Below are 26,409 nucleotides of genomic sequence, written 5' to 3'. Positions count from 1 at the left end.
TTTAGGCTGCATCGGTGGAGGCGTACAACCAGGTTTTTTTTTGACATATTTGTGACCTACCTGGGTCAGAGGTCCTTTCTCATTCAAGGGGTGTTTTGCTTTTACATCCTCTTTAATTCTGTTTGTGGTATTCATGGTCATGTTGCCACAGAGCAGGTCAGAAGGACATTAATGTGTGGAAGCCAGGTTTAATCACCGCTTTTTACAACTTAAGTAGTCTTTTCCGAACACACAGGTAGACGTGATGATCACTCTCACTTACCCAAAAAGAAGATGGAATAACAAGAAAGAACCTAACAGAACTCTTGCTGGATGACCATTTGTGGAGATTTAACATCAAACAATCCTTTTTGCTTAATTACATGTTTCTGCACAAATGATCCAATTGGCCTGCATGTATTGGATTCAAGGAAGAAAGATCTTACAAGCAATTTGCCAAGTTTCCACTGGATTAGGTGTATTAAGTAGTTGTGAAGCAGAGTAGAATTTAAAGTATTGCTACAAAACTTTACCCAGCAAGTGGCGCTCACGCTCCAGAGATCGAGTCGTCACACTTTGGGTTTTAATTCCACTGACCTGCTTCTGAAGTCATCCCATTGAGGCCTGGGTCATTACGCACATGGACGCTCTCATTTCCAGGAATAAACACAGCAAAAGATAATTCCGCCGCCCTCCAAGTTAAACCCCTCAAGCCGGCTTATTAACACAGTAAACACATTTATTGAGAAGAGAGGAGCAGTCAATGGGAGAATGCATTGATGGCTGTGGCACTTCAGGTGCCGGATCCTGAGGGCGGACCTTCACACAAACAGTAAGCGAGCAAAAAACTGTCCAAGAGAGAAAGGCTGCTCGCCCTGCAGTCGTCTCTGCTGCTCACAAAGACAAATTGTACAACAGCAGGCTGGGACACAGAGGAAGAGCACCTTTTACATTAAAGCTTTAATCATATCTGACTCTGAACAGAAAAGGAACAGCAAGAGTTGGCACCTTTGATTAGCATCTTCATTTCTTCTTTTTTTTTTTCTTACCTTAAATTAAAAAAAAAGGTTAGAAAAAGCCAATAACAAATGCATACAAACAAGTAGAGCTGATATTCTGGATGTTTGGCTTGCAAGAAAAAGTTCAGTCACAACCTCAAGGTATTACCTACAGCACCTACTTTAGACATGGAGAGTTCACACCTTTGTTGCATACTTTAGGGGCTCAAAGGTATTTCAACTATTCTCTAATTCTGGATAAAGTTTACATATCATCTCAGTTAATATTTAAGATGTGAATGAATGAATGAATGTGGACCTTTGAATTCCTATGAGACCATATCAAAACACAAGGCGGTGATAAAACTTTTCATACATCGTCACTCCCTCCATCATTTGGATTTATATTTGACAAGTTTGACAACTTGGTTGCACCAGCTGTTCATAAATCGACTACTAACTGCCATTTTATGACTAAGAGTACCTTCATTAATTAGTTTTAATCTTGAAACTTATTAAAAGGAGTATTTTAAAATGTAAGAATCGAGCCTTGAGACCCTACTTACACAACAATAGTTTACATGGAAACGTATATTTTTTTGTGTTTTCACAAGGAAACATTCGTTTTACGATTTTGGAAGCCTAAATACAAGTGCTAAGCACAAAACAGAGTCACAAAGTGTGACTTTGGTAAAAACTTATCAACATATCAGTGTTAAAGTTTGAGTTTGGATACTTTTTAGTAGCACAAGTACAGTTAAGACTGAAGGTGTGCTGGATCCTGTTTAATAGTCTTATTTCTCTCAAAAGAGGAAGAAAAGGTCTTCCCTTTTTGCAACCATTACAACTTGTGGCGTAGAACAAATTCAAACCTGTGTTCCCCATACTCAAGATTAATTTATGCATTTGCCACACGTCAAAAGATGAAACAGGAAAGTTATGATTTCAGCCATCCCACCAACACAACATTAAAAAAAAGCAACTGTGCTAAAATGCTAACGTGTGTGCTTTTCTGCAGCATTTCATTGGGATGACATTTGGTTCATAAGCACTATACATATTGAAACTTCATATAATCATACATAATAAACCATACATGGGACAGGCATTTCCTTGATTTGCTGATGAATAAGTTTGGCATCTTCGTCTACAACCTATGAAGAGCTGGTGCAATCCCATCTTTTACTTTTTCCAAAACAGTTCAGATCTACTCCCTCGCAGGAGGTTTAAGGGAACTTTCCAACTGGATATATAGAGACGCTATGGAGCCTGGATGGTGCACTCGAACTGAACTGGCTCCTGACTCATCTTCTGTGCTTCAGTCGGCTTCTTTCTGGGATGGGGTTCGGCATCTGAAAGCAGAGGAATGTGCTTTGTTGTGCTGCGATAATGAAGCAGCCTCCGCTTCACGTTGTGCATTGCTTGTACAGTATCGGGTCGTCTTAGCCACCTGATTCAGATGAAAGTGTGTGTGCGCTTTGAGTCTTTGGGCACTGATAGGACCGAGTTTCATTTCTAAAATGAGATCCTTCTTCTTCTCTCTTCACAACCTTCTTAAATGTGATAAAAGGATAACACATTAATGCAGAGTAACTAAAAATATGAATGAAAGTAATTCATCAGCTGGCAAAATGCTATCTGCACAGAATAGATGATCTTCTTTGAAAGATATAGAATAATGATAAACTCTAGATATTATAGTTGTTGTTTTTTTGTTTTTGTTTTTTTTAAAGTATAATAATCCTCTTCCATTCTCCATGAAGGAATCAGCCTCCCATATTAACTTACAATATGTTTTGGCATGCCACACTATAAAACAATGGATTTTCCATAAGGCAAGAAAACAAGACTTTATAACAGGGGTGTCAAACTCATTTCAGACCAGAGGCCATTTATGGTCAGATTCACTTTCCAGTGAACAACAGCAGCATCTGGAAGTATGAAAAATTAACTACAAATGTGGATAAAGTCTACATTTCAGCAAATATCTTCACATAACCTGAATAAATTGAGTTTTGCTGAAAAGAAACAACATTGTGCTAACTTCGGATCTTATCTGAAATTGGGTACAAATGTGATATTGTGCATAAACTTGTGTTTCAGCTGATCTGCTAACGGGACAAACTGAGGATTGCATCTGAGAGATGTGCAAAATAACACACTGCCCATTGAGTTTGTTATCATGAATATAAGGTTTTACATTGCAGATCACATGAGAGGAGTTTATCCTAATGGATTAACATACAGCATGCAACGTAATTCGTATCGACTGAGTCAGTTCTTGCTGTGTACAAAAGGTCTCAGCCTTCAGCAGAGATGCTACTGTTGTTATCGAAAGGTAATTTATGTGTTGTGTTGCGAATTCTGATTTAGTGTCTAATTAGTTTTTGATAAGTTCCACCAACTCCACATCTTTGTGCTTCTATCAGATTGTCCTCCAACCCTCTTTAAAATATTCCTGTTTGTGTGTGAGATTCCACTCATGCAAACCAAGAGCCCAATATATTTGTATAATTGAAACAGCCTTCATGCACAATCTCAGTAAATTAGTTTGTTTGGTGCATTCGAATGAGGTGAAAGATCTGAAATCCTCTTTGGCGGAGTTGCTTTGTTTAGGCTCGTGTTGGATAAGAGAATGAGTAATCCAGCTTTTCTTGCTGTGTCACTCATCTTTCGGCTCGAGTAGTGCTTTGTCCACTTCTTTGACTGATCCACAATGGATCTCCTTTAGGGCTGAGTTTTAGCCTGCGAGCTGTATGTCTGACACCCCTGCTTTAAAATGATACATTTCTAGGTCCAAAAAGTTGTCGTCCCAAAGACAATTCACTACTGTCGAGTCTCGGTATCCTTTTCAGGTCTTCAAACGATGAAGATCCGAGAGACGGACATTTTGGGCTCAAGTTTATTTTGTTGTTGTTTTTTTTTTGAAGAGACAAACCGGGTCCCTTATCACAGTGTCACTGAAGTCCGCCTCTCGTTGCTCATCAGCTGCAGCATTTCGTTCTCTCTTCACATAATCTTAGAGCGAGAGATTCAAATTGATCATCTGTTATCCAAAAACCATAGAAATACTTTGAACTCTTTAAAATTTGTCTTCAAACTGAAATGTGTTTTCGTTTATAGTTTTTTTTTTTTTTTTGTATGACAGCATTCAGCAACATCGTACAGGAAAAAAAAAAAAAAAAGATTAAAAATGGTTATAAAAGAAGGTACTTTTGAGGCAAAAGTCTATCAGAAGAAGAGACTGACTTGGGCTTTTGTGCTCCTTTGGTAGTAAACTGCATCTTTGAGCCACTGGAGCTGGACAGCATGAAGAGTTGTGGCCTTTCAAGAGCTGCGCGGAGTAAAAACTAGCTCTCCTTTCGTCCTCTCTTCAGGCCAGCTGTGCATCTTTTTAGTTTTGCCCCACGTTTCGCCTCCAGTCCAGGTTTGGTTTTGGTTGGTTTGATGTGCTCAAACTTTGTGGGTGGGGGGGTTTGTGCATCACGTAATCAGACAGCAGTTGATGCAGCGGGGCCCCAGTCTCCTCTTCAGAGATCCCTTCTTTCGCTTGGGGGCCAGGATGGCGATGATGGCCTCGTCAAACACCGTCTTCAGGCCCTTCTGGGTCAACGCCGAACATTCAACGTAGCAACAAGCACCGATCTGACGAGACAGACGAAGGACACGCATCACTCTCAGCAATTCGTTGGAAGTTCACTCAATGGTAAGTCAATATATGCCAACCAGACCGCCATGGGAATTCACAAGCTCTTCTGCCAGGCTAGCTTAGCTTAGCACAAGAGGTGGGCCGATATAAAGGTACCGTATACATCTTTCCAGAACTGTTCATTTTAAAGTGCAATCTATTGAATATCATCACAAATAATAACTAATGGAATGTGCAAATTTGTTTGAATTACTGCAAAATGAAACTAAACTGCTAAATATACTGCAAATATATCACAATCATGTGTAAAATTCATTCTGTAAAAGACTGACTGACTAGCATTCCTTTATATGCTTCCATGCACTACTGTTTGTGTTCAGGATCTGCTTGTCAACAAATGTGGCCATATTATTTATTCATTGAAACTCATTCAACATTATTGCATTGCATATGCTAACTTAATACTACACAGCCCTGGTCAACATGGCCTGAAAATGTCGATAAAAGACTTTGACTGCATCACTGCATTGGAAGTGCTGTTTTAAAAACTGCAATTTTTAACATTGACATGGCTTACAGAAGAGAGATAATCTACGAAAGCAACACTAGGTAATAATACTCTGGCTAACATGTTCCAACTGAGGAAGATAGTTCTAATAGCACTCATTTTTTGGGGGAATTATCTCCAATGGGTCCTTGTGGAGTCAGGAAACTTCACGAAGCAAAAACTATCTGATTCTGATCTCATGCTGCCAAAACTGCATGGATATCAACAATTCACTGACCCAAGAGTGTAATTTGGAGAAAGGATGGCTTTTCTTCTTCCTTTCTGTCTGACAACAGCTATTAATCATTGGCCACATTTTGTGTCTACATCCCTCGGACTCCAGCTGGACTCCGATGCTCACTCAAGAGTGTATTCCTAGATTAATTCAAGAGCGCACGGAGGTCCGATTCCTGGCATTTCAGTGAGGAAATTACATTCCTGCGAGACATTCCAGCGTCAGTTCAGCACACAGAAGTCTAAGTGGGCCTGACAGCTCAAGTCTACAATGTCCAAAGTGAAAATAGAAGCTTCTCCAGCTCGCAGCAGCATTGCTTTGTTTCAGTGACAAAAAACACAAACCTCCTTCGCCAGTTTCTGCCCTTGCTCTGTGGCAATGGGCTTCTCCTTCATGTCATTTAGTTTGGCGATGGTCTTGGGGTCGTCACGAAGGTCAATCTGAAGAAAAGAAATGAAAAAAAGGCAAATTTTTTTCAGAAGCCTCCTGAAATTGGATCAGATTGAGGTCTTTAAGCTCTCAAATTCCACTAGTGAACCTGTGATATATGGTAGGATTTTTAATTAATACAAACACCAATGTAGACGATGTTTTTTGTGCTTTGACATTTGTTCTTCTGAATAAAAGTGCTCTTTCTTTTGCCCATAATTTATATAAAGTATCATTTGGATATGTATATTTCTTGTTTCCTTCGTCACATGTGCATCTGCAGTTCCCACCAGCGGAAGAATCCGACCCTGGGAAACCCCCACAACAGCTGCGCTTCCGGAGATGTTCCGACCCAGTTGTTCAGCCATCACACTTTTACTTCTGTCAAAGTTGCTCAAGTCCTTATGCGTTCACATTTTTTCTGCTTCAACACATCAACGTGTGCCATAATGATGACATGGTCAATATGATTTATTGAAGAGGTCATAATGTTATGGCTGATCAGTTTATTGAACAAGAGGTTCACACAGTTATTAACAGTGATTGACCGTGATAGAAAACGAACATGTTTAAACACACAAGATTAACTATTTTTATTTGTTCTCATTTGTCACAACATCTAGAAGTCAGATGTTAATAGTCACATAGTGATCACTGAGTTTTATATCGACATTTATATCGATGAATTCCTAATTGCGGGGGCTCCCCCAGTTCATGAGCAGGGCTTCAGGCAGCACTGCATCAGGAACAGACACGACTCTGTACTGGAAATCCCTTCACGGACTCAGAATCACTTCTAATCATGATCTGTGAAGACAAGGAACTGAAGCTGTTCAAACACCTTATGACGGGACTGATTGTTTTTAAATGTGTTTACAGACGTGGAACTGTGCAAAGAGTGACTGTTTCAACCAAGATGACTTCAACTTTTCATTTCTGGCATTGCGATTGGACTTGAGAATCTGTCGAAGTCCTGGAGGCCACTATGATGTCTCCTCCATGATGGTAGTTTTTGAATTTTACAGTCAACCTTTTTATTCAAAATTCTTGGAAAAATCCAAATATTTGCCTGTGTTTTGGTTTAAAGCGGCACAAAGATATTATGGCAAGATCCCATTTAATGCAATATTTTAATATAAATTTTTTTTTTTTTTACAAATTCACCCTCACAGTACGTCTTTGACGCTAATGGTAATTCACACATAAGGAAGCATCTGCATCAGTGACGTATCAGCTTGAGTTTGTATGATGTGTCATGTCTGTTCCTCACACAGTGAATGGATATGAAATAGAAGTTACTCTTTAAATAAAGGACAGTAAATGACTTTGCACAGGCCAAACCCTGCCAGCAGTGACAGAATAAGAATATAAAGAATAAAAAGAGGTCATGTTCTTCAAGAAATGGTCAAATCTGTTATGTTGATCTTACGATACCTCGTGTGAATAAATGATGGGTTCATGAAAGCTGCTTGTCATTGCATCCTGCTTCTGGAGACATTTATAAACCTTGTTTGAACTGTAGCTGTCCAAAACCTTCATAGTTTATGACACTGGGGTTATTATATGGCTTTAAGTAGTTTCTTAGTGACATCAAATCAGGTGTTTTGGAGTTTTTCCTCAGCTTCTAAAAGTATTCTGAACTGCTTAACTGACTGAGTGTGATTTCCTAATTTGAACGACGGCCATGTTGACCCACACTTCCTGCTCTTGTGTAAAGAGATTTCACAGCTAACCACATGGTTCCTCACTCCTCTTGTAGTCTCACACACACACACACACACACACACACACACACACACACACACACACACACACACACACACACACACCTGCCGAATATTACGTGGGGGGGGGGGGTGTTAGCAGCCTTCATTGCTTGCCGTGTCACACACACGCATTCAGGCAAACAGCAACGACTGAGTTATGACAGGAAATGATTAAAAAAACCACCCCAGCAGTAAACATCAGCTGACACGAGATAAATCGGACTCCCACTCCATCCTCCTCATCACCACTGGGCCTTGGCTGCGCTGGCATTTGGTTGCCAGGGAACACCAGCCGAGGGGAAAAAAAAAACAGAAGAGAGAAGAGGAAGGGGAAAAAATGTACCCACAAGTCTACACGAAGATTTATGAGGACATATGGTGCTGGCCGTGTGTGTTAAGGACTTTGAAGTAAGCTAATATCATCTCGATATTGGTCTGCCTTTGATAATAATACATCTGAAAGTGAAAAGATAAGCATCGCTTTGGCTTTGCTTCTTCTTTCTGATTAAATGATATTCTTTAGAGCAGAAAAGACTCCAGTATTGAGAAAAAGTCATTCTAAAAGAGCTGGATAAGACTGACTGGTTTTTATGAACGTAATGTAATGATAAAGCTGCGTTAAATGATTACATTCATACTGACAGCAAATAGACATGTACAATGAGTTTTAAAAGGTCCGAAAATATAAACCTACTGAAATTCATTACCTGGCTTTACCACTTATCTTAGCGTTAGTCTTAGCTGTTCTTACCACACCTTTATTGTTGTAATTAAGGCCATGTTTACATAGCAAATGATTTCAAGTGAAAACGCGAAACTGTCATGTCTTCGGTGTCTGTTTGTATGATTACACTGGGAAGGGAACTTTTTGAAAGTGGCTGCGAAGGTGGAACTTAAAATCCCGTCGCCGGGTATACAGGGCAAAAATGACACTTTCTGGAAATGCTCTGGCGAGTAGTTTTAGAGTTAACAGCCATTGGTAATAGCGATCCAACTCGGTCGTCTGTCTATACAAATGTCCGTGTACTCTCTGTTGTTAAATATTTATGCCATATTGTTTTTCTGCACGCATGTGTTTTCAGTGTTTCTGCCATATAAAGGGATATCATTTTTAAAATGCTGCCATGTGAACGCAAGACTTTCGTGAAATGAAAACAAAAAATCAATGCGTTTTCACCTGAAATGTTTAAACAGGGCCTTAGTCTCTCAAGTTAAGGTTCAAGAGAGCAAATTTCAATAACTAATTGAGCCCATGTGTCTGTGTCACAAAAGACAAACTTTCAAATTGAAGATTGCTTTTGAAAAGTTCCACCTTGGGAGCCGTTCTCAAAAGGTTGCATTTTCGGTGCCTCCGATAACCTTCGCTGTGTAAAGTTTTTCATTTTCATTTGAAATTGTTGACAAGTAAAAGGGCTCTTAGACAGCTAAATATACAAAAAAAGAAAATGTTATAAATGGCTAAAATAGATGAAAGAGCCAGAACTTTAATGGCCTCCTGTTTGGCGGAAACTAGTTTAAAAGAAATTGCTTATTTAGCCAGAAAGCTTGCAGAGACAAGTAAACAGTTAACATAAAAGGCTAATGCTAATGTTACCCTGTGTCTAAAGGGGATATAATGCAAGTCATGGTGAGCAGGATGAAGAAATGGTTCTCACCACAATAACTGCATGGTGTGTTCAAATATATGTTTAACCCTTCATCAAATGCAAAAGGCGGACTACACATGAGGGTTGGGCAAGTTGGGCAAGGCTAGTTACAAACTAAAACCTTTCAATCATTTCTTTTAAAAGTGATTCACTCTTTCTGTACCAGCCCAGAATATTCATGATCCAGAAAAAGAAAAAAACTAAATCTGGTCGGTACCTCAAGCATTGTGAGGTCTGCGACCTAAAACTGATATTTTGTCCAAAGTCAAACTCGATCTACAGTAGAAACTGTGTCCAGACATATAATTTTGTGAGCTTCTGGAGTGTAAGCCAAAAAAAATGAATTTTACTTCTGTGTTCTTCTGACTTTGTTGGGGTCTGTTGCTGCTGCGTGGAAATATCTATTGAAACGACTGTAACCTCCTTCAGGGACTGACCTGGGTACCAATCAGCAGGTAGGGGACGCTGGGAGCGTACTCCTGCAGCTCGGGCACCCACTCCTCTCGCACATTCTGGAAACTGGCCGGGTTGACCACGGAGAAGCAGATGAGGAAGACATCGGTCATGGGGTAGGACAACGGCCTCAGGCGGTCATAGTCCTCCTGGTGGGAGGAGCAGTGGTTATCATTCAGCGTCAGGGGAGCAGACATGATTCATTTACATATTTTAACATCTGGGATATTATCACTCATCAATAATTCAAGCATTAAAAAAAAAAAAAAAAAGGGCTAAGAATGTCGAGACCTTTTGCGTCTTCGCTGTAGAGCTAAAGTTCAGTGAGCTGCAGTAGTTTTCTCAGCTCTTCTGTGGAGAAATAACTTCTTTCTGAGCCTTGCCCTTTCAGACTGAAACAGTTTGGGATTATTTCACATTTCCATTCCTTTAATACGAGTTGAGCACGAGTCGTCGCCCCAGGACGGCGAAAGCCCGACACGCTGCCATCTCCAATATTGGCGGCGGTGTGAACGGCTAAGTCACTGACGCGAGACTGCCCTTTGTACGCCCCAGCCGACGCTCCCTTGTCCCCGCCAAAGATAAACCCTTTGCGACAAGAGTGTCCGACTTGCAGGCGTATGAATATTCATGAGCGATTGCTGCTCAGCCGCTGACAGCACATGGCGCTCCGCTGCTGGCAACAAGACGCCGTGAATCAATGGATCTCCAGTAATTAGATGTGACTCAACCAGACCAACACACGCGGAATCAGTTCTCATTTCCTGTCTTGGAAAATTCGTGTTCCTCAAATCAAAGCGAGTTGGATGCAGAGTGCGACTGTGTGCTGGAGATGGCTGCGGTGGGACAGCGCAGCGCTGGCACGTGAGAGTCACTCGTCTTGATTGCCATCGCTCAGTCCAACTCTCTCACGAACACAGAGTCCAGTTTCAGCACACTGCTGCAGCTCCACCGACACGTCTTTCTCACGTTATCAGTTCACAGAGAAAGAATCGGGAAATGAGAGCGGCGAGAGAATCAAATAGCATCCGTGTTATTTAGGGCCACATATGTGAAGTTTGATGAGCTTGTTGAGTATTTGTGATCGTGTTATGACATGGAGACAAACATGTATGTGATGTCGATTTGTTCATCCACCTACTTTTTCTCTTTTGTCGCATTGGTTCTTCTTTAGGATCGTTCAGTCATTCTTTAACAATTGACATATGGCAAATTATATACCGGAGGGCAAGCCAACTACACCTCAAAGTAGATATCGTTCAAAAATGTATGAGTTTCTCATCTTCTTACTTCCAAATGACTAGATTCTTCTCAGGCCTGGCTCATGCAGGAATTTCCCATAAGAGAGTCACGTAGGACGATTCAGTGTTTTTTTTTTTTACAGAGCTGTTGGTTAAGTAATGACTGACAGTTTACCTGACACTATCGGAACTCCCTGACGTGATAAAATCAATTATGTATGCAAACCATCTGGTACTCCGAGCAACCAAGACGAACCGCGAGGATGATTTGCAAACATCGTTGCGACATGCATCTGTTTTCTGCTGCGCGGTTTGACGCGAGCCGGGAACGCCCGCACCAACAGCTCGCCGCCATTGACCGCAACCAACCGGCGACAAGTCTGTCTGCTGCCAGGTTTTTTTTTTTAAGGGTCTTTCCAAAGGTTAGCATGGTTGTCTCTGAGCACAAGCACAATACTTCAAGCATTCCCTGTGATCTTAACGAGGGTTGACTCGGGCTACTTGAAAACCATTAGTCTACCAGTCCAGTACCGTTAGACGTTGGCTCGTTCTGTTTGTCAATAACAAAGTACAAATTTAAACAGTGATGCTCAAAAACTGACATTAAAGGAATAAAACTACAAAATTGGCTCTTCAATAAGAGAACATAGGAGTAACACAGTGAAGTATAAGTCTTTGGTACTGCTCGACATCATGCAAGACATTCATTTATAGCCCTTAAGTGAAGGCAGTGCTCGATTGTGTTGTTTCCTGCTTGATCATTCATTCTCCTCACTCTATCCTGTATGTCTTTTTGTCTTTTCCTTTCTGCGTAGGAACAGAAGTTCATCCACTGTATCTGTATACAAATGTGCTCTGTGTTTGTCTACAGTGATTCCAGCAGTGGAAAAGATATCCATTAACTTTAAACACAGGACTAATAAACAAGCCATGTTTGTTAATTACCCGACTTAAAATTATGGAAAAATCAATGCAATTACATTAGTGGACTAGTCAACTGGTCATCCCAGCCGCAATCGTAACCTAACCTCTGACCAGTCCATTGTGGAGTTCTTGACAACCTGCGGTCTCGAGAATGAGGCCCACAAGACGGCATCACAACCGCTCTGAAATTTGGCAACCAAGATCTACTCACTTCACCGCTAAATGAGACTCAACATATGTATTAAATTTGATTAAATCCCCTCAAAGCCTTTTGGAGATATCGCGTTAACGACAGTGAGATGAACAGATGGACAGATCACCCGGAAATACTGTTCTTTCGGTCTACCATCATCATCATCATCATCATCATCATCATCATCATCAAGTGGGAAGTTACACATTCCAGTCGTGGCTCACTCAGATGTTTTCACACTGATGTTCATTGTACCAAAAGAGCCCAAGACATTGTCATAATCGGATGCTGGAAGTGGATGACCGAGTGGATGGATCAGCTTCCAAAGAGTGGCCCAGTGAAGAAAAAAAAAAAGTGAATTAATGGGGAATATTCTACACTGAACTTGGTTATTTGTGTTGGTGGGCATTATGTCTTTCAATGTTATGGGTAAGTTAATATAATGGAACTATCAACGGAGTTGACATTACTGAATTATTATCTTCATTAAGTCTGAACTTATTCAATGATCCAGACAATCTGACTGTTTTGTTTTTATCTTTAACTTTAGCCTGTATCCACATTAACAGGGATGCATTTGCAGCTTTATAGGATCTGTCTGCTGACATGTTCAGATTTTTCTGGTCATTGTTTAGAAGCAAATGCCAGCTGGCCAGACAAATAACAATGCATCCTGTTATAGTAGATGCCTATAAAAGCTGGAGTACTATTACAGGAGAAGAACCCGGACTTCCTGGTAAACAATCTGATTACAATACCACGAGGTCAAGCCTCACATCAATAGAGTCAAACATGAAGTCAAGTTACTTACAAAATAACAAGAAAAACAGAGATTCTTCGATTGACTTATTTACACTTCTGGACACCCTCACTTTGCAAAGTAATCTGAACATATTGCTACCGTCCTCCAGTCTCCCATTGGCTCCCAGTTCATTTCAGAATACATTTGACACACTGACTGTTTGTTATTAAAGCAATTTGCGGTGTTGGCATCTCTATCTTACTCTAAACGTTAACTTCATGTGAACACAACAAGATGCTGCAGTCATCACTTCAGCTGATGCTGGTTTTTCAAACCCTGACATATAAACTGAATTCACTGTCGCTGCTTCCAGACTCTGGAACTGATCACGCGTGATTATTCACAGCACTTCTGACTAAGCTCATTTCATATCGCAACTCTATTGACTTTCAATTTGTAGGTCGACTGATTAAGTCTTGTGTTTGGTTTCTCCAATACCTGAAACTTGGAGCCTCCAGCAGCTTTTCGAATGGAGCAGTGTTGAGGTTACCTTGATGTTATTATTAGAAAACTAAAAAAAGAAAAAAGAAGAAGAAGAAGAAGAAATGTTTACCGGTATACTTCTTAAGAACTGATCAAAGCTCACATGTCTCATCATCTCCTGATTGTATTTTGTTGAATGAAAGCTTTTGGACACACTTCAGAAGAATTGTGGTGATTACAGAGGAAACCATATGTCAGCTTCCGTTGACTCCCACTGAAGACCCACAAACAATTTATGAAGGAGTCCAAACAGCAGAGATTCCTTTTGAAACTCACCCTAACAAAGATACACTGCAAGACAAAGGCGGTTCCAGCAATCCCAGCAATGTTGTTAATATCCTGTCTTTGTTTTATGTCTTCGGTTCACGTGGGGCCACATCGGACGGCACCGAGGTTCGTCTCTGTCCTCAAGGTACCAAATTACGGCTCGTAAACTTGTTCAAATGAACCACAAGGAAGGCAGCAATCACTCGAGAATAATTGGATCATATCTGCCAACTGTGAAGAAACCCCAGGAGGCCGGGAGCATCCGATGAAAAATGCCACCGAGCTGCATTGTGGGACACGAGTATTCCCAACTTTGTCCATAAAAAGAAGTGAAGTCATTGAGTCCTTTCCTTCGCTGCTTTGATGGTGCTTCAAGCAAAGTCTTTCATGAGGACATGAACCCTCTGACAGAATCAAGATATGTCTACATAAAGCTGAAGTATTTATACCGGCTATAATGCCACCACAGAAATATGGACATCCACCAAAAACAGAGAAGACAATGAAGCCTACTCGTCGTCAAACTCCAGACATTATCACGTGGAAATTATCAACTTGCAAAGAAGAAAAGACTTCATTGTGTCGCTCAACAACAAAGAAGATCTTTTGTATTTGATGACACAAGAGAATATGAAAATGTGTTGTGAAATTCATTAACAAGCTGAGCATGAACATGACTCGTTAATTGTTGTGTTGTTAGGGGGGGGGGGCTACCACATGCAGATTCCGGGAGCCATGACATCAGCATTGTTCAGCATTTTCGCTGTAAACACAGAGACGCTGAGCGAGTGTTTTCAGATTCTACTGCTGGAGCCACTTTTAAACATTTGAAGTATCGTTCTCTGAAAATGCCGACTCTGTGTGGAAGGAATGTCTCCCCAATAAACGCTTCTCTGTGTAGATGCAACCTAAGTGAAAACGAAACAGCTTTTGTTGCATTTCAAGCATATGTTTACACAACAAGGGATGCGCGGAGCCACTGAAAACACAACTTTTTGAAAACAGCTCCCCTGGTGGAACTTTTGGAAAACACTCTGACTCCATCTCCATGGAAACAGAGAAAATGCATGCATTAAAAAAAACAACTTGCTACAAAGCATACTGACATGACCAGTGTAAATCGTTCCCCTACTCATGCATGAGTAGATGGACAACAACAACAATGGCGACTTCCAGTGTCATGACTCCCACTCCATGTTCTCCAGGAACTTGATCGTTTCACAGTTAACAGTAACTGTCATAACAATCCAACTTCAGTGTCTGTCCATACAAATGTCTGTGTACTTGCTATTGGTATTGTTTAAATTGATATTGATTTTTGCCTGCACATATGTAGTTTCATTACAAAAACTAACAACAGCGCCAACTCGTGGCCTGCCATGCTCACGACATCATTTTCAACACTCCTGCTGTTTCTGTGTAAACATACAATGTTTCAAAACATCGCCATGGAAACATGAAACTTTTAGGAGATGCCTTTTCATTTTCGCTTTAAATGTTTTCGTATAAACGGGGCCTCATGAAGTAGCACGATTTTCCTCGAAATTCATTTACAGTGTAAACAGTACTGTCTGGTTATGTTTGTTTACTAATCATTTTTCGTTTGGATTTCAACAAATGAGAAAAATGCTAAAAAATAAATGGGTATTTGCATTCTCAGGAACAGTCTTGAATTCTGTGGTTTGTGACTCGGGTTGTTTGGACAAACTCCCCTCCTACTTTAATTGGGATCTATCAGGTGCCACCCTGATTAAATCATCAGACAGACAAATATCCAATTCAAATTACCAGAATGCATAAAAACCAAAGGAGGTTCAGCAAGACCAAAGAGTGTTACAGGACGGAAACCAGAGGCATGTTTTTTTTTAAGCAGGACGGGCAAAGATTTGGTTAAAAAAAAACTGAAGCAGTGAAAAACAAGCTGGGAGGAGAAACACAAATAAAAACCCTCCTGAAACAGTGAATGAAAAAAAACCGGGGAGAGGAACACATTGAGTGGACACAAAGGACAATGAAGAACATGTGAACGGAGACCGACGATCCCACGTTAAACACCACAACAGATTCCCTTTGCACTGCAGCAGTGTTTTCTACTTATTTGGCCACACCAAGTGTGAAATCACAACCAGCCTCACTAATGGCAGAACAGCGTGATACTGTACATTTACACATTTTACAATGACCCGCTTATTAAATTAATATAGCGCATATTAGAATCCATGACAGGAAGTTTGGCCTGACATCACACAGCAAAGGCCAAGTACCTAATAAGCCTGGTAACTGATTGAAGTGTCATCTTGAAACAGCATTAATAACCAGGGACTGATTGATTCGGCTCAGCGGGTGATTGATTACCAAACCCATCACGGTGATTAAATACAGCGGTATATCATAATGTTGGGATGAAAGAAAACATTTCTGATTAGCCGCAGAAACTGTGCATTCAAAAGTATAGGGTTTCATGAATTATTGCCTGCAGAAGCGCCGCACAGTGACGTAGTGATTAGCGGCCCCTACTTTTTGAATTTCCCCATGGAGATGAATAATCTATCTATCTATCTATCTATCTATCTATCTATCTATCTATCTATCTATCTATCTATCTATCTATCTATCTATCTATCGAGATCGTCCAAGTCTAATTTGTATTATTTATCAAAAAAGAACTTTTCCTAGGGCATCAGTAGTTTCAAATCTGTAGGAAATGATGCAGAATCCTTTTTTAAGTCTGTTCTCTGCAGCATTATAGTGAAGATACTGCCCGTCACAAGCCTTTAATAATAAAATAAAGTTTAAAAAAGCTATGAAACGTCCAAGGCTGCTCTAGATTATAGTCAGTGTCTTTTTTTTTTAATCACTTTGTCAGTCGTGCAGACCTAGAAGAGGAAAATCCTTGTGTCACCTCTAGATCTCAAATCCCGTCTGTTACACTTTGGACTGTTGATGCTCCTTTGCAATTCACTGTATACTCCAGTGCAGCAGTTACAGTTCAGTTTGTTTTTAATTTATATTGTGAAGGTAAGTCTGAACTTCAGTTTAGGAAGCTAAAGGAAGACAGAGAACTATGAGAAAACACATACGTTTAGTTACTCTTGCAAACAGGTCATCCCTCTTTATCCACACCGTCTTGAAATTCTCACCTCCTTTTAAACAATTCTAAGTCAGGTTAAAATTTAATGCCAGTGCCAACCCCGAGTCAAAAAGTCAAAAGTCAATGATTGAAGATGAATGGATCTGTTCTTAATCACAGTCAATAAATGGCTCTTCTATATTCTGTCCTTTGGATGGCACCATGCAGTTCAGTCAGTCTTTCTCAATTTATACATGTTCTGATGTGTTTATGTTGTATTCCTTCGTGGTTTCTCAAGTTCCGTGTTCTGGTTTACATGGTTCAGGCTCATGTTTATGTTTCTCAGATCCCCTTCCATGTTCCATGCCATGTATCCATGTGCAGCAGTGGTTACATGCGGCTCGTATTTATGTTTTCAAGGGTTGCATGTTCATGTTTCATGCTGTGGTTGACGTCTCCATTCAAGTTCATGTCAACTTTTCATATAAGTTCTACAAATACCTCCGAATGTATTTAGAAAGGTCTCGGTCTTTGTGTGCATCTTTGTTAATCTGTAAGTCCAGCTTCTTGCACAGTTTCCAGGGTAGTTTCTATTTAGTTTCCTTGTCTCTGAGATTCATTGTTAAATAATTGTTTCAGACCCGGGTCCACACTCTGAGAGCTAAAAGTTTTCTAATTTCATTTTTATTTTGGAAAAAACTCCAATAATAAATTGGTTTGTTGATGTTTTATGTCCAATCATTGTTTGCCGCAATGCATTTTATGCCTTTATATCTCATATCTATAAGAATCATCACTGAGAGATTCTCTGCAGCTAAACCAATGAAAACCAGCTGACTTAAAAAAAAAAAAAACAAACAAAAAAAACTGGTTTCCACATTCAGCCACTAGGTGGCAGTGTGGGAAGTCAGGTCAAGTTGTGCTTCCAATATTAGCACATCTGGCTAATAAGCAACTAAGTAATGAATCAGAGAACATTTAACTTTAAAGACAGATCCAGCTGTCAGCTTTTTGTGGGAAATTTGACATATCATTGTCAAATATATTTATTCCAATACATAAAGTGGATCCATTTCTTTTTCTTACACCCGAAAGAGAATACTTTCATATTACCTGCCTGAAAAATATGTTATTGTACCTTTATTCAGCTCACTTCGCTCTGCGAGGAGGAACAGATGTGCTCTCGTACACACACGCACACACACACACACACCCACACACACACACTTTATCTGTCACTTGGGATCAAGCACAGTATGTCTTTATGCGATTCTGTGTGTTTATGACCTCTGCTTGCACAAGTGACTCCCCGGTGAGCCGCAGACACACTGCGAGCCACTCAGCAGTTTACTGTAAACAGGCCGCGAGCTTGTCGGAGGCTCGCCTTTGCGCCGCTCTCCTGCGAGCACGACGGACACATTACAGTCCAGAGGCAGCCAGCGAGTCTGCTCCTTGGATGCTCTTCCTACACAGTTTGATCACTTCTCTGTCCAGAAATGTCGACACAGTCCTGCTTCTGGTAAAACGTTCTTCACCACAAATGTCTTGTATGGTTGTTTTTGTTTTTTTTATATACGTGGGAGTTTAACAGTTCAGAAATACGAAGCTGGCGCATTTCCTAACACTGTCTGAGGAAGTCAGGACTGGACTGTAAATATTATGGTCGGTGGTAATGGTGGAGACACTCTTGTAACGTGTCTCTATGCGCAGCCATACATTTTCATCAGCCCAGGCCAATGTGAGCCCCACTGTGCCGCCGAGCTCTGTTGACTCGGTGACATATGAGTGCTATGATATCGGTGAGTCATTCCCTCCGCCAGCACCGCTCTCCCCGTCCTATCTTTCTCCTTTTCTGCTATCGCACTCCTCGGGGTTCTATAAACCGCCCAGATCAACAGAGTCAGAAATACCAGCTCTAACATGGCCACCGCGCACTGACACAAACCCAGGCCTATTCGCAAAGTTCTTCCTGCAACCTGCAAATTTGGACATTTTTTACACGACCAGACTCGACCCAGAGAATTGAAGAAAAAGTCAGTTTCTATTCCACGAGGCTTTTAACGGTGATTAATGATCTCTAATCGTAGCCTGAGCTCTAATGCACTCCCCTCTTGCCCATTCATGCCTGCATGATGAGAACATCCTGCCAGACTCCATTCAGAATACGGACAATTTAATGCCGCCTTTAACGCCTGTTAATGATGGTGGTACATAGGCGGTGCCTGACACAGCATCAGTTTAATGAATCATTAGGAACTTCATTCTAATTTCAGACACAGCCTTTGAAGACCAGTAAAAGTCAAGTCAATATTAGTAAGTGTCTCAATGTTGTCTTGTTATCTCAACTTTAGGTTGTAGACCACAAACTATTTGTTGATAAAATAACCCTTATTGATCTTGATGACAGTGTTTGCACTTGTCAGCCCCTGCTGCCAACCTTTTATTCTATTCTTGTAAAAAAAAAACAACACTATTTTGAAGATCTAATGACTAACCGTTAGAAGTAGGGCTGTACCAGGCAGCTAATTTCTCTACTGACAATACGGAAATTATAATTTACACTACCCTAAAAAAGGAAAATGCTCAGAAAGCAGTCAAAAAAAATAACACATCTGTACGTTTTTAAAAAAAAGCGTCCCCAGCTATATGAACAAAATATGATAGATGGATAGATTTACTTTATAAATTTTAAATATGTGTTGGAGCCCTTTGAAGCCCTCATTCACAGTCTTCAGTGACCTGAGCGCAGATATTCAGGAGACTCAGAGATTAAATTAAAGATTGCATGACGATATGGATGTGTGTGTGTGTGTGTGTGTGTGTGTGTGTGTGTGTGTGTGTGTGTGTGTGTGTGTGTGTGTGTGTGTGTGTGTGTGTGTGTGGGGGGGGGGGGGGGGGGGGGGGGGGGTTGAGGAGCACAGAAAACTCTTCCGGCCGGCCAAACACAGCCCTGAATCAAGCGAGGAGGATGCTAATTGTGCAAGTCCACCAACAGCAAAGTCCAGGCTTTATTAAGCCTTTAAGCCTTCAGGGACCTTCAGGTTGGCTTCAGTCCAACAAAAAGGAACCACAAAAGAAACACATCAGTGAGCTCAGCTTACGTGGCGTTACGTCATTTCAGAACATCCAGCGGTGGTGCAAAGGTAGGCAACACAAAACTAGAGAACTTTTTCGATCTAATATCTGTCTGGTTTAAAAAAATAAAAGTGTTATTTTCATAGCTTCAAATAAATGAAGTGATTGTCAACATCTGCATAAGCTTGATAATGACTCTGTAATTACTGGTGTGCATCGTTGGCAGATTTTGCTCCCCAACTGTTTCTCCTTCTAAAAAGAAAGATCCAAAAATCAGCACACAGCTGCTCTTACACAGAAATTGCTTCATTAAAAAGACAAAACCAAGTACTTGTCGTCCAACTGTTGTGCAAACAAGTGGAATCATTAAGGAACAAGTCTCAACATACCTTCAGACCAACTGCGCTCTCGTGTTTGATTAAAGTGTGATCCTCACTCGACCAAAGCGCATGCAGCGAATGCAGCAGTATACGATGCTTATCGCCAGCAAAGAGAGGGAAGGCGTCAGTCACGACTTGGCTGCTCGACCGAGTCACTCATGTATTCCTCTCTGATATTAGCTCATAGGGATCCTTTGCAAAGGGTTTTCACTGATCAATGACTTGGTTTTCATAAAAGCATCAATCATGTTGTCTGTTGACAAGATACTTTGGTTCATATCAGAAATCACAGCCATAGTCCAGAGTGGCTAATAGTTTTATTCTAGTTATTTATTTTTTTTTTTACCATGAAATCAATTTCAGGCTGTAGCCAGAGGGTTAGGGTTGTTACAGCTATCATATTTCAAGTTATACACATACATTGTTTGGGGGGGGGGAATTGTCAGATCTTGGATAAATGTCATTGGATCATTGCTGCAGCTTCAACACAGTTGAGGGGGGATTTGAATGTGTGTGTATGTGTGTGTGTGTGCGTGTATGTGTGTGTGTGTGTGTGTGTGTGTGTATGTGTGTGTGTGCGTGTGTGTGTGTGTGTGTGTGCGTGCGTGTGTGTGTGTGTGTGTGTGTGTGTGTGTGTGTGTGTGTGTGTGTGTGTGTGTGTGTGTGTGTGTGTGTGCGTGCGTGCGTTAAAACATGTTTTAAAAAAGTTGACTTGAATTAACCCCGGCCCCGCGGTTTGAATGGTGAAGGAAATTAAATCTGTACACTATGGGAGATCGCAGCGAGGCCAGCTCAGAGTAAAAGTAAATGTAAGACCAGTTGGGATTTTGTTTCAGTTTTGCTAATTGCCAGAATGTACCTGCAGCCTCGGGCCCCCCTGAGGGTCTGAGGTCCTGTGACATTTGGCAGCATCGTCTGGTTGGTATTTCCGCACTTTGCCTTGGGCTTTGTGAGAGTCTGTCTGCAGATTTCACTCCGCTGCCATTTTGTAAAGACAAAAACAGGAATGGAAGTTGATTCAAAAGCCAAGCGATTAATCAGTGAACTCCCTTTTCCAGGGCCCCAAAAAGGTTCTTTCCCGAATTAGTCAGTGGTGAAGACTCAGTTTGAAAGTGTGAGCTGAGGCATGTCTGTCGTATCCCTGGTCCTCTTTGTGTGAGCAGCTGAGAGGTTGCTGGTGCCCAGCTGGGTAAAACCATTTGCAGTATCCCACCCCACCCGACCCCGCGCCGCCATCCCCGCCTGCCAATCCCCCGCCGGGACGTCTCCCGGTCACTGGGCCGCTTTGAGCTGCGGAGTCAAAAAGGACTCATCAGACTGTACCGAACGGCGGCGAGAACGAGGGCGTAATGGGTGAAGTGAAGTGGTAAAAGTGATTACAGGATGTGCAGTTGAGCGTGACGCCATCTGACAGCGCTGAGTAAACGAGGAGCGGCCTGACGACAAAGGCGGGAGGGTTAAACAGGGCGGCGGGACACAAGTCTCCAAGGGTGGCAAACTCCAAGAGTCCTTGTCTCTGGGGGGGGGGTTTCCACGGGACACCGCGGCACTTAAGAGCCCGCTCCCGTTTCCTCTCGATCGTCCTCGAGCGCCGATGCCGGATTTTGTTGAGTGCAGCGGCAGGGAGGAGAAGGAATGAATAAGTAAAAGGCTTCACCCTCTGCTCCCCTCGTCACGTTCAGCAAGTCAGACTTTCACAGACCTTCCATATGGAATAATTCAGTCGGCTGCTCCAGAAAGAGAGACGGTGGGGTGGAGTGGAGTGGGGTGGAGTGGGGTGGGTGGGTGGGGGGGCTCGACGTGGCAGACAAAAACAGGCACAAAATGTGGCAGCGACAAGCGACAAGCGCCATTCGCGACTCGAACGCTCTTGACATGTGACCGCTCGGAGGCGCATGCACTCAGGGCACAGGTATGGATGCCCCTCGCAGAACAATAATGCACTGCCGAGCCATGCCGGCAGCACGAATATTACATAGAGCTGGAAGGCAAGAGAACACGTGGAGCACAGGCCGGAGGAGATGGCGGCGGCGACGAAGGAAGACGTTTCCATTGACGAGAAAGGGAAAGGAAAATGAAACCGAGTGCATTGACTTTGTCCACTTTCGGAGCAATTCAACCCCTCTGCTCCGTACACCCCCCTCCGTCTGTGTCGCTCTCTCTTCCTCTTTCTTTCTCTCTCTCTCTCTCTCTCCATCTCCCCCCTCTTCTCTCTCTCTCTCTCTTTCTCTCTCCCTCTTTGGGGCACCAGGTCTTTGATCAGGCGCTGGAGTTATAAACATTACCAGCTGGCCGTGCGCTCCACATAAAGAGGTCAGCCGAGTCGGGGCGCGGAGGAGGCCACATTTTCAAATGCGGTAACTCTACTCTCGGCAGGCCGGCAGGCACCCGCAGCAGACATCTGGGAGGACTTCTCCATTTCAGAGACGCTCTGAATCAGCTAAAAACAAACCCTCCTCTCTCTCACTCTCACACACACATGTCGTATCAAACACGGCCGAATAGACAATAAGATTGTGTTCATCTTCTTCTTTCTTTTTTTTTTCCCCACAGGCGAGTAGTAACGCTGCTGTCGTCTTCTGGGGGAGAAAACAACCTCACGCAGCCACAGGTAGCTGTTTGGGTGGGAAGGGCAGCTGTGATTTGCTATTCACAGACTCGTGCATTTATCATTCATGAATGAAAAGAAGACGAGAACAGCTGAACACTTCTCTGGCTGACCGTTTGCAGCTCTCGCCGGGTCCTGAGTAGAGTGTTAACTGCTGAAATATTAGAGACGTGTATGATTTTAGTTTGCTGGGAAGGTCAAAGGCCTTGGGGGCAAAGAATGGCCGCATCAACGTCGACGCTACAACTGAAGCTAAACCACATGTGCCATTCACCAAAATCTACCATGTGTCTTTAGGTCTAGAAAAACAAGGGGTTGAATCAGTTTCCTTCCTCAAACAGTCATAAAGCGGTTCTTTATTTATTATGTTTGCGTTCACTCAGCACAATCTGACTGCATCGTTAGTGGTGCAGCACGAGGCTACAGCGGGAATGTTTGTCTTTTTGCCCCCAGGCCTTCAGAGACACACAGTCATCAACACTGTTTTCATTTACATTTATTCACTTGCGACTCTTTCGTCTTGATTGTGTTTTTTTTTCTTTAAGGGGGATGTTTGATTACAGCCTTGGCTAACCCGATAGCAATAAACTGTTGTAATAGATAAATTATACATCAAAGAATACCCCACAAGCATTTTTCATCCCTCCACATGCTAACTGGCTGGATGCACTGCATTCTGGAGCTGAAGGGAAGTCTCTGTTCTCATTTTTAGATGGCTTGGAGTCATTTCTTCAAACTTGGAACATGTCATCACTCATTAAAGGACTACTGATTACATTTTGGCGTCCAATAGCAATATGTGATACCACCATAACTGGTATCGCTGATATGCTTGAAACTTGTACAAAAGCATAAAGTGTTTGAATAACATTAAAGATTTGTGGTTTAAAAAAAGAGGAGTTCAAAGTTTAAAACGCTTTTTATCTGAAAACGGACCAACAGTGTGAATATCGATATATTTTGGCCAAACATGGAACTAGAAAGATCATAAAATGTGGTAAGATATCTTTAACTGCATTAAAGATTCAGATGCTTTCAGTTATGTTACATTATCGGTCCAAACACAGATTAGACAGAGATCTTATCACATCTAACATCTAACGCCAGTAAATTTATTAGTGGATTTCCAAAATCAAGTTCAAAGGTGAAATAGGAGGATTAAATTATAAGCTGGATGCTCAGTAGCATAGTTTTGGTGTATTTTGCTTCAAGGCTTTTTGGCTTTCATCAGAAGGTCTTCTTTTTGACTTTTTTTCAAAAGCAATCCAAACCAAATGGCCATTTCCACGAAAACATAGATGATGCTTATTTCGGTATCGGCCAATGGAAAGTAAGTAAGTAAGTAAGTAAGTAAGTAAATAAATAAATAAATACATAAATAGGTTGTAAAATCTGTTTGATTGGGGCACTCACTGAAATATTTAAAGAGGCTGCTCGCTGAAAAATGCAAAAATTACCTCACATTTCGCAACTTGAGTTAAAACAAAATCTCAAGACCTCATGAAAGTCTCCCTGGATATGCTGAAAAAGCATTCACAACCCAATTTTTTCATCCAGTACATTATTAGGTACTAATGTCCTGCTAAAACGCTACTTTTATTTATATAAGTGTGTTTTGACATTTTCATCAAGTTAAGGGATTTATGCTAAAGTTAGTTGTTATTCTTAGTTGAATGTTTATGGATTGAATCATCAGCCAAGACTGCATTCTAAGTGCAGGTATCTTTCATTCCAGTTTTCTAAAACTCAAATCCGTTTGACCTTACTTAACATATTGTCATGTATAATAACGCCTGTGCTGCACTGCCAAACTGAATCACAGAGACTGTGATGTAACACCATAGCCACATTTTGTCCATCACTTTCACTTCTCATAATAGGATAAGTTATGAGAATCTCCCACTTCCAGTCAGTGCAAAAATATAAAGCACGCCGCTTCTTCTTCTGGCGGACTTTCCAAAACATCCAAACGCTGAAAGCGTCGAGGTGATAAAAACCAATACAATAATTCTGGGGCTTTCCCAAACTTCAGTGAGACGGTGTGTGTGTGTGTGTGTGTGTACTCTGGTTCTTCTGCTGAGTGGAAACATTATTGTGCGTGCATGTGTGTGTGAGCAGACCAGCACATTTTCAGTACAGTTTCTAACCCTCGCCCACTGAAAGGCACATTGTAAAAGAAAAAGCCCCGGTGTTAAGCAGCCCTATTAACAAACCTGTGACATCACTACTGGACATAGGAGCCCTGTTCCCCCACATAATAGAACTATTGAATCCCCCCCCTCCACTACCACCATCACTGTCCATGGCACACCAGACTCTGGCAGTAAACCCTGTGTGTGTGTGTGTGTGTGTGTGTGTGTGTGTGTGTGTGTGTGTGTGTGTGTGTGTGTGTGTGTGTGTGTGTGTGTGTGTGTGTGTGTGTGTGTGTGTGTGTGTGTGTGTGTGTGTGTGTGTGTGTGTGTGTGTGTGTGTGTGTGTGTGTGCGTGTGCGTGTGCGTGCTTGTGCAAAAACCATCACCTGTTGCAGCTTAGTGTCTGGCCTAAGTATGAAATCGGTGGGTGTTTTCCAAAAAAACTCCAGTGGGACACACATTGGTCCCAAGAGCACATGGTGGGGAAGGAAGAGGGGGTGTGAGAGAGCGAGAGAGGGAGAGGGAGAGAGAGAGAGAGAGAGAGAGAGAGAGAGAGAGAGAGAGAGAGAGAGAGAGAGAGAGAGAGAGAGAGAGTCAGTCTGTGTGTCCTTGGCATGCTTGGAGCCTGGCCAGGGTGGGAAGAGGAGGGAGGGCAAAAAATAAACTGTTACCTGACCAGCTGTGTCATACAGTCCCAGCAAGTACTGCTTTCCTCCAACGTTGACACTCACTGCAAGGAAAATGATAAAGAGCCAGTTGAGGGGAGGAAGAAAGGGAGGGAGGGGGGGGTCCCCCAACCCCTCTGTGCTGTGAGGGAGGCAAACAAGTGGTTTTGATTATAGCAACAGATGCAATGCAGTTGGGGAAGAGTATATAGCAAAGGGAGAGAGGGGGATTGCTCCCGTGCGTTACTCCCTTTCCCCCCCGTGTCTCTCGATACATGTGATCGTGGGGAAGACAAAATAAAAAACAAAAACAAAAACAAATCAAATCGTGACAAACTGCGGCTCGTACCTGCATAATGATCAAACACCGTGGGGACGTACTCCTCGGGAAAGGCGTCGTTGGCGTAGCTCATCAGGAGACACGTCTTCCCCACCGCGCCGTCTCCCACCACGACGCACTTCAGCATGATCGTACCGGTTCCGTTAGCCATGATCCCGACCCGACCGTCATCATCGGCCACCCCGACGCCCTGTAGTCCCCGGTAGACCTCCCCCTCCCCTTCCTCCTCCTCCTCTTCCTCGTCCCGCCCGCTGTTGCTGCTGCCGGTACCCGCACGGCCGCACGGCGGGCATCAGCAGCGGCGGAGGCGGACTGCGCGGCGCACCGAGCCGGACTGCATCCTCCTCCAGCGGTGACGGTACTCCCAGAATCTCCCCGACACTCACTGCACCCTTTTTTGTTTTGTTTTATTTCAGCAGATCACGACTCCCCCACCCAGCCCTTATTAAAGATCCCTTCCTCCTCCCTGGATCGTGAGTGCGGTGTTGTGCTCCGCGGCTCCCCGGCGCGCTGCGCTCCTTCGCCCG

General features: G+C 42.3%; 1 protein-coding gene across 1 annotated transcript; it reads right to left on the bottom strand.

The window, feature by feature from the left end:
- Positions 1 to 697: 697 nt before the first annotated feature.
- rhoq (ras homolog family member Q) lies at positions 698 to 26,409 on the bottom strand. Its single transcript, XM_080507562.1, has 5 exons — positions 25,892 to 26,409; positions 25,549 to 25,607; positions 9,687 to 9,851; positions 5,753 to 5,848; positions 698 to 4,622 (listed from the first exon to the last, which is right to left on the bottom strand). The coding sequence occupies exons 1-5, from the start codon at positions 26,031 to 26,033 to the stop codon at positions 4,461 to 4,463; spliced, it is 624 nt and encodes a 207-aa protein (XP_080363688.1). The 5' UTR covers positions 26,034 to 26,409; the 3' UTR covers positions 698 to 4,460.

Source organism: Blennius ocellaris, assembly GCF_963422515.1.
Source record: "Blennius ocellaris genome assembly, chromosome: 13".
Taxonomy (NCBI): domain Eukaryota; kingdom Metazoa; phylum Chordata; class Actinopteri; order Blenniiformes; family Blenniidae; genus Blennius; species Blennius ocellaris.
Note: the sequence above shows the minus strand (reverse complement) of the source record. Positions and strands in the feature narration are given on the sequence as shown.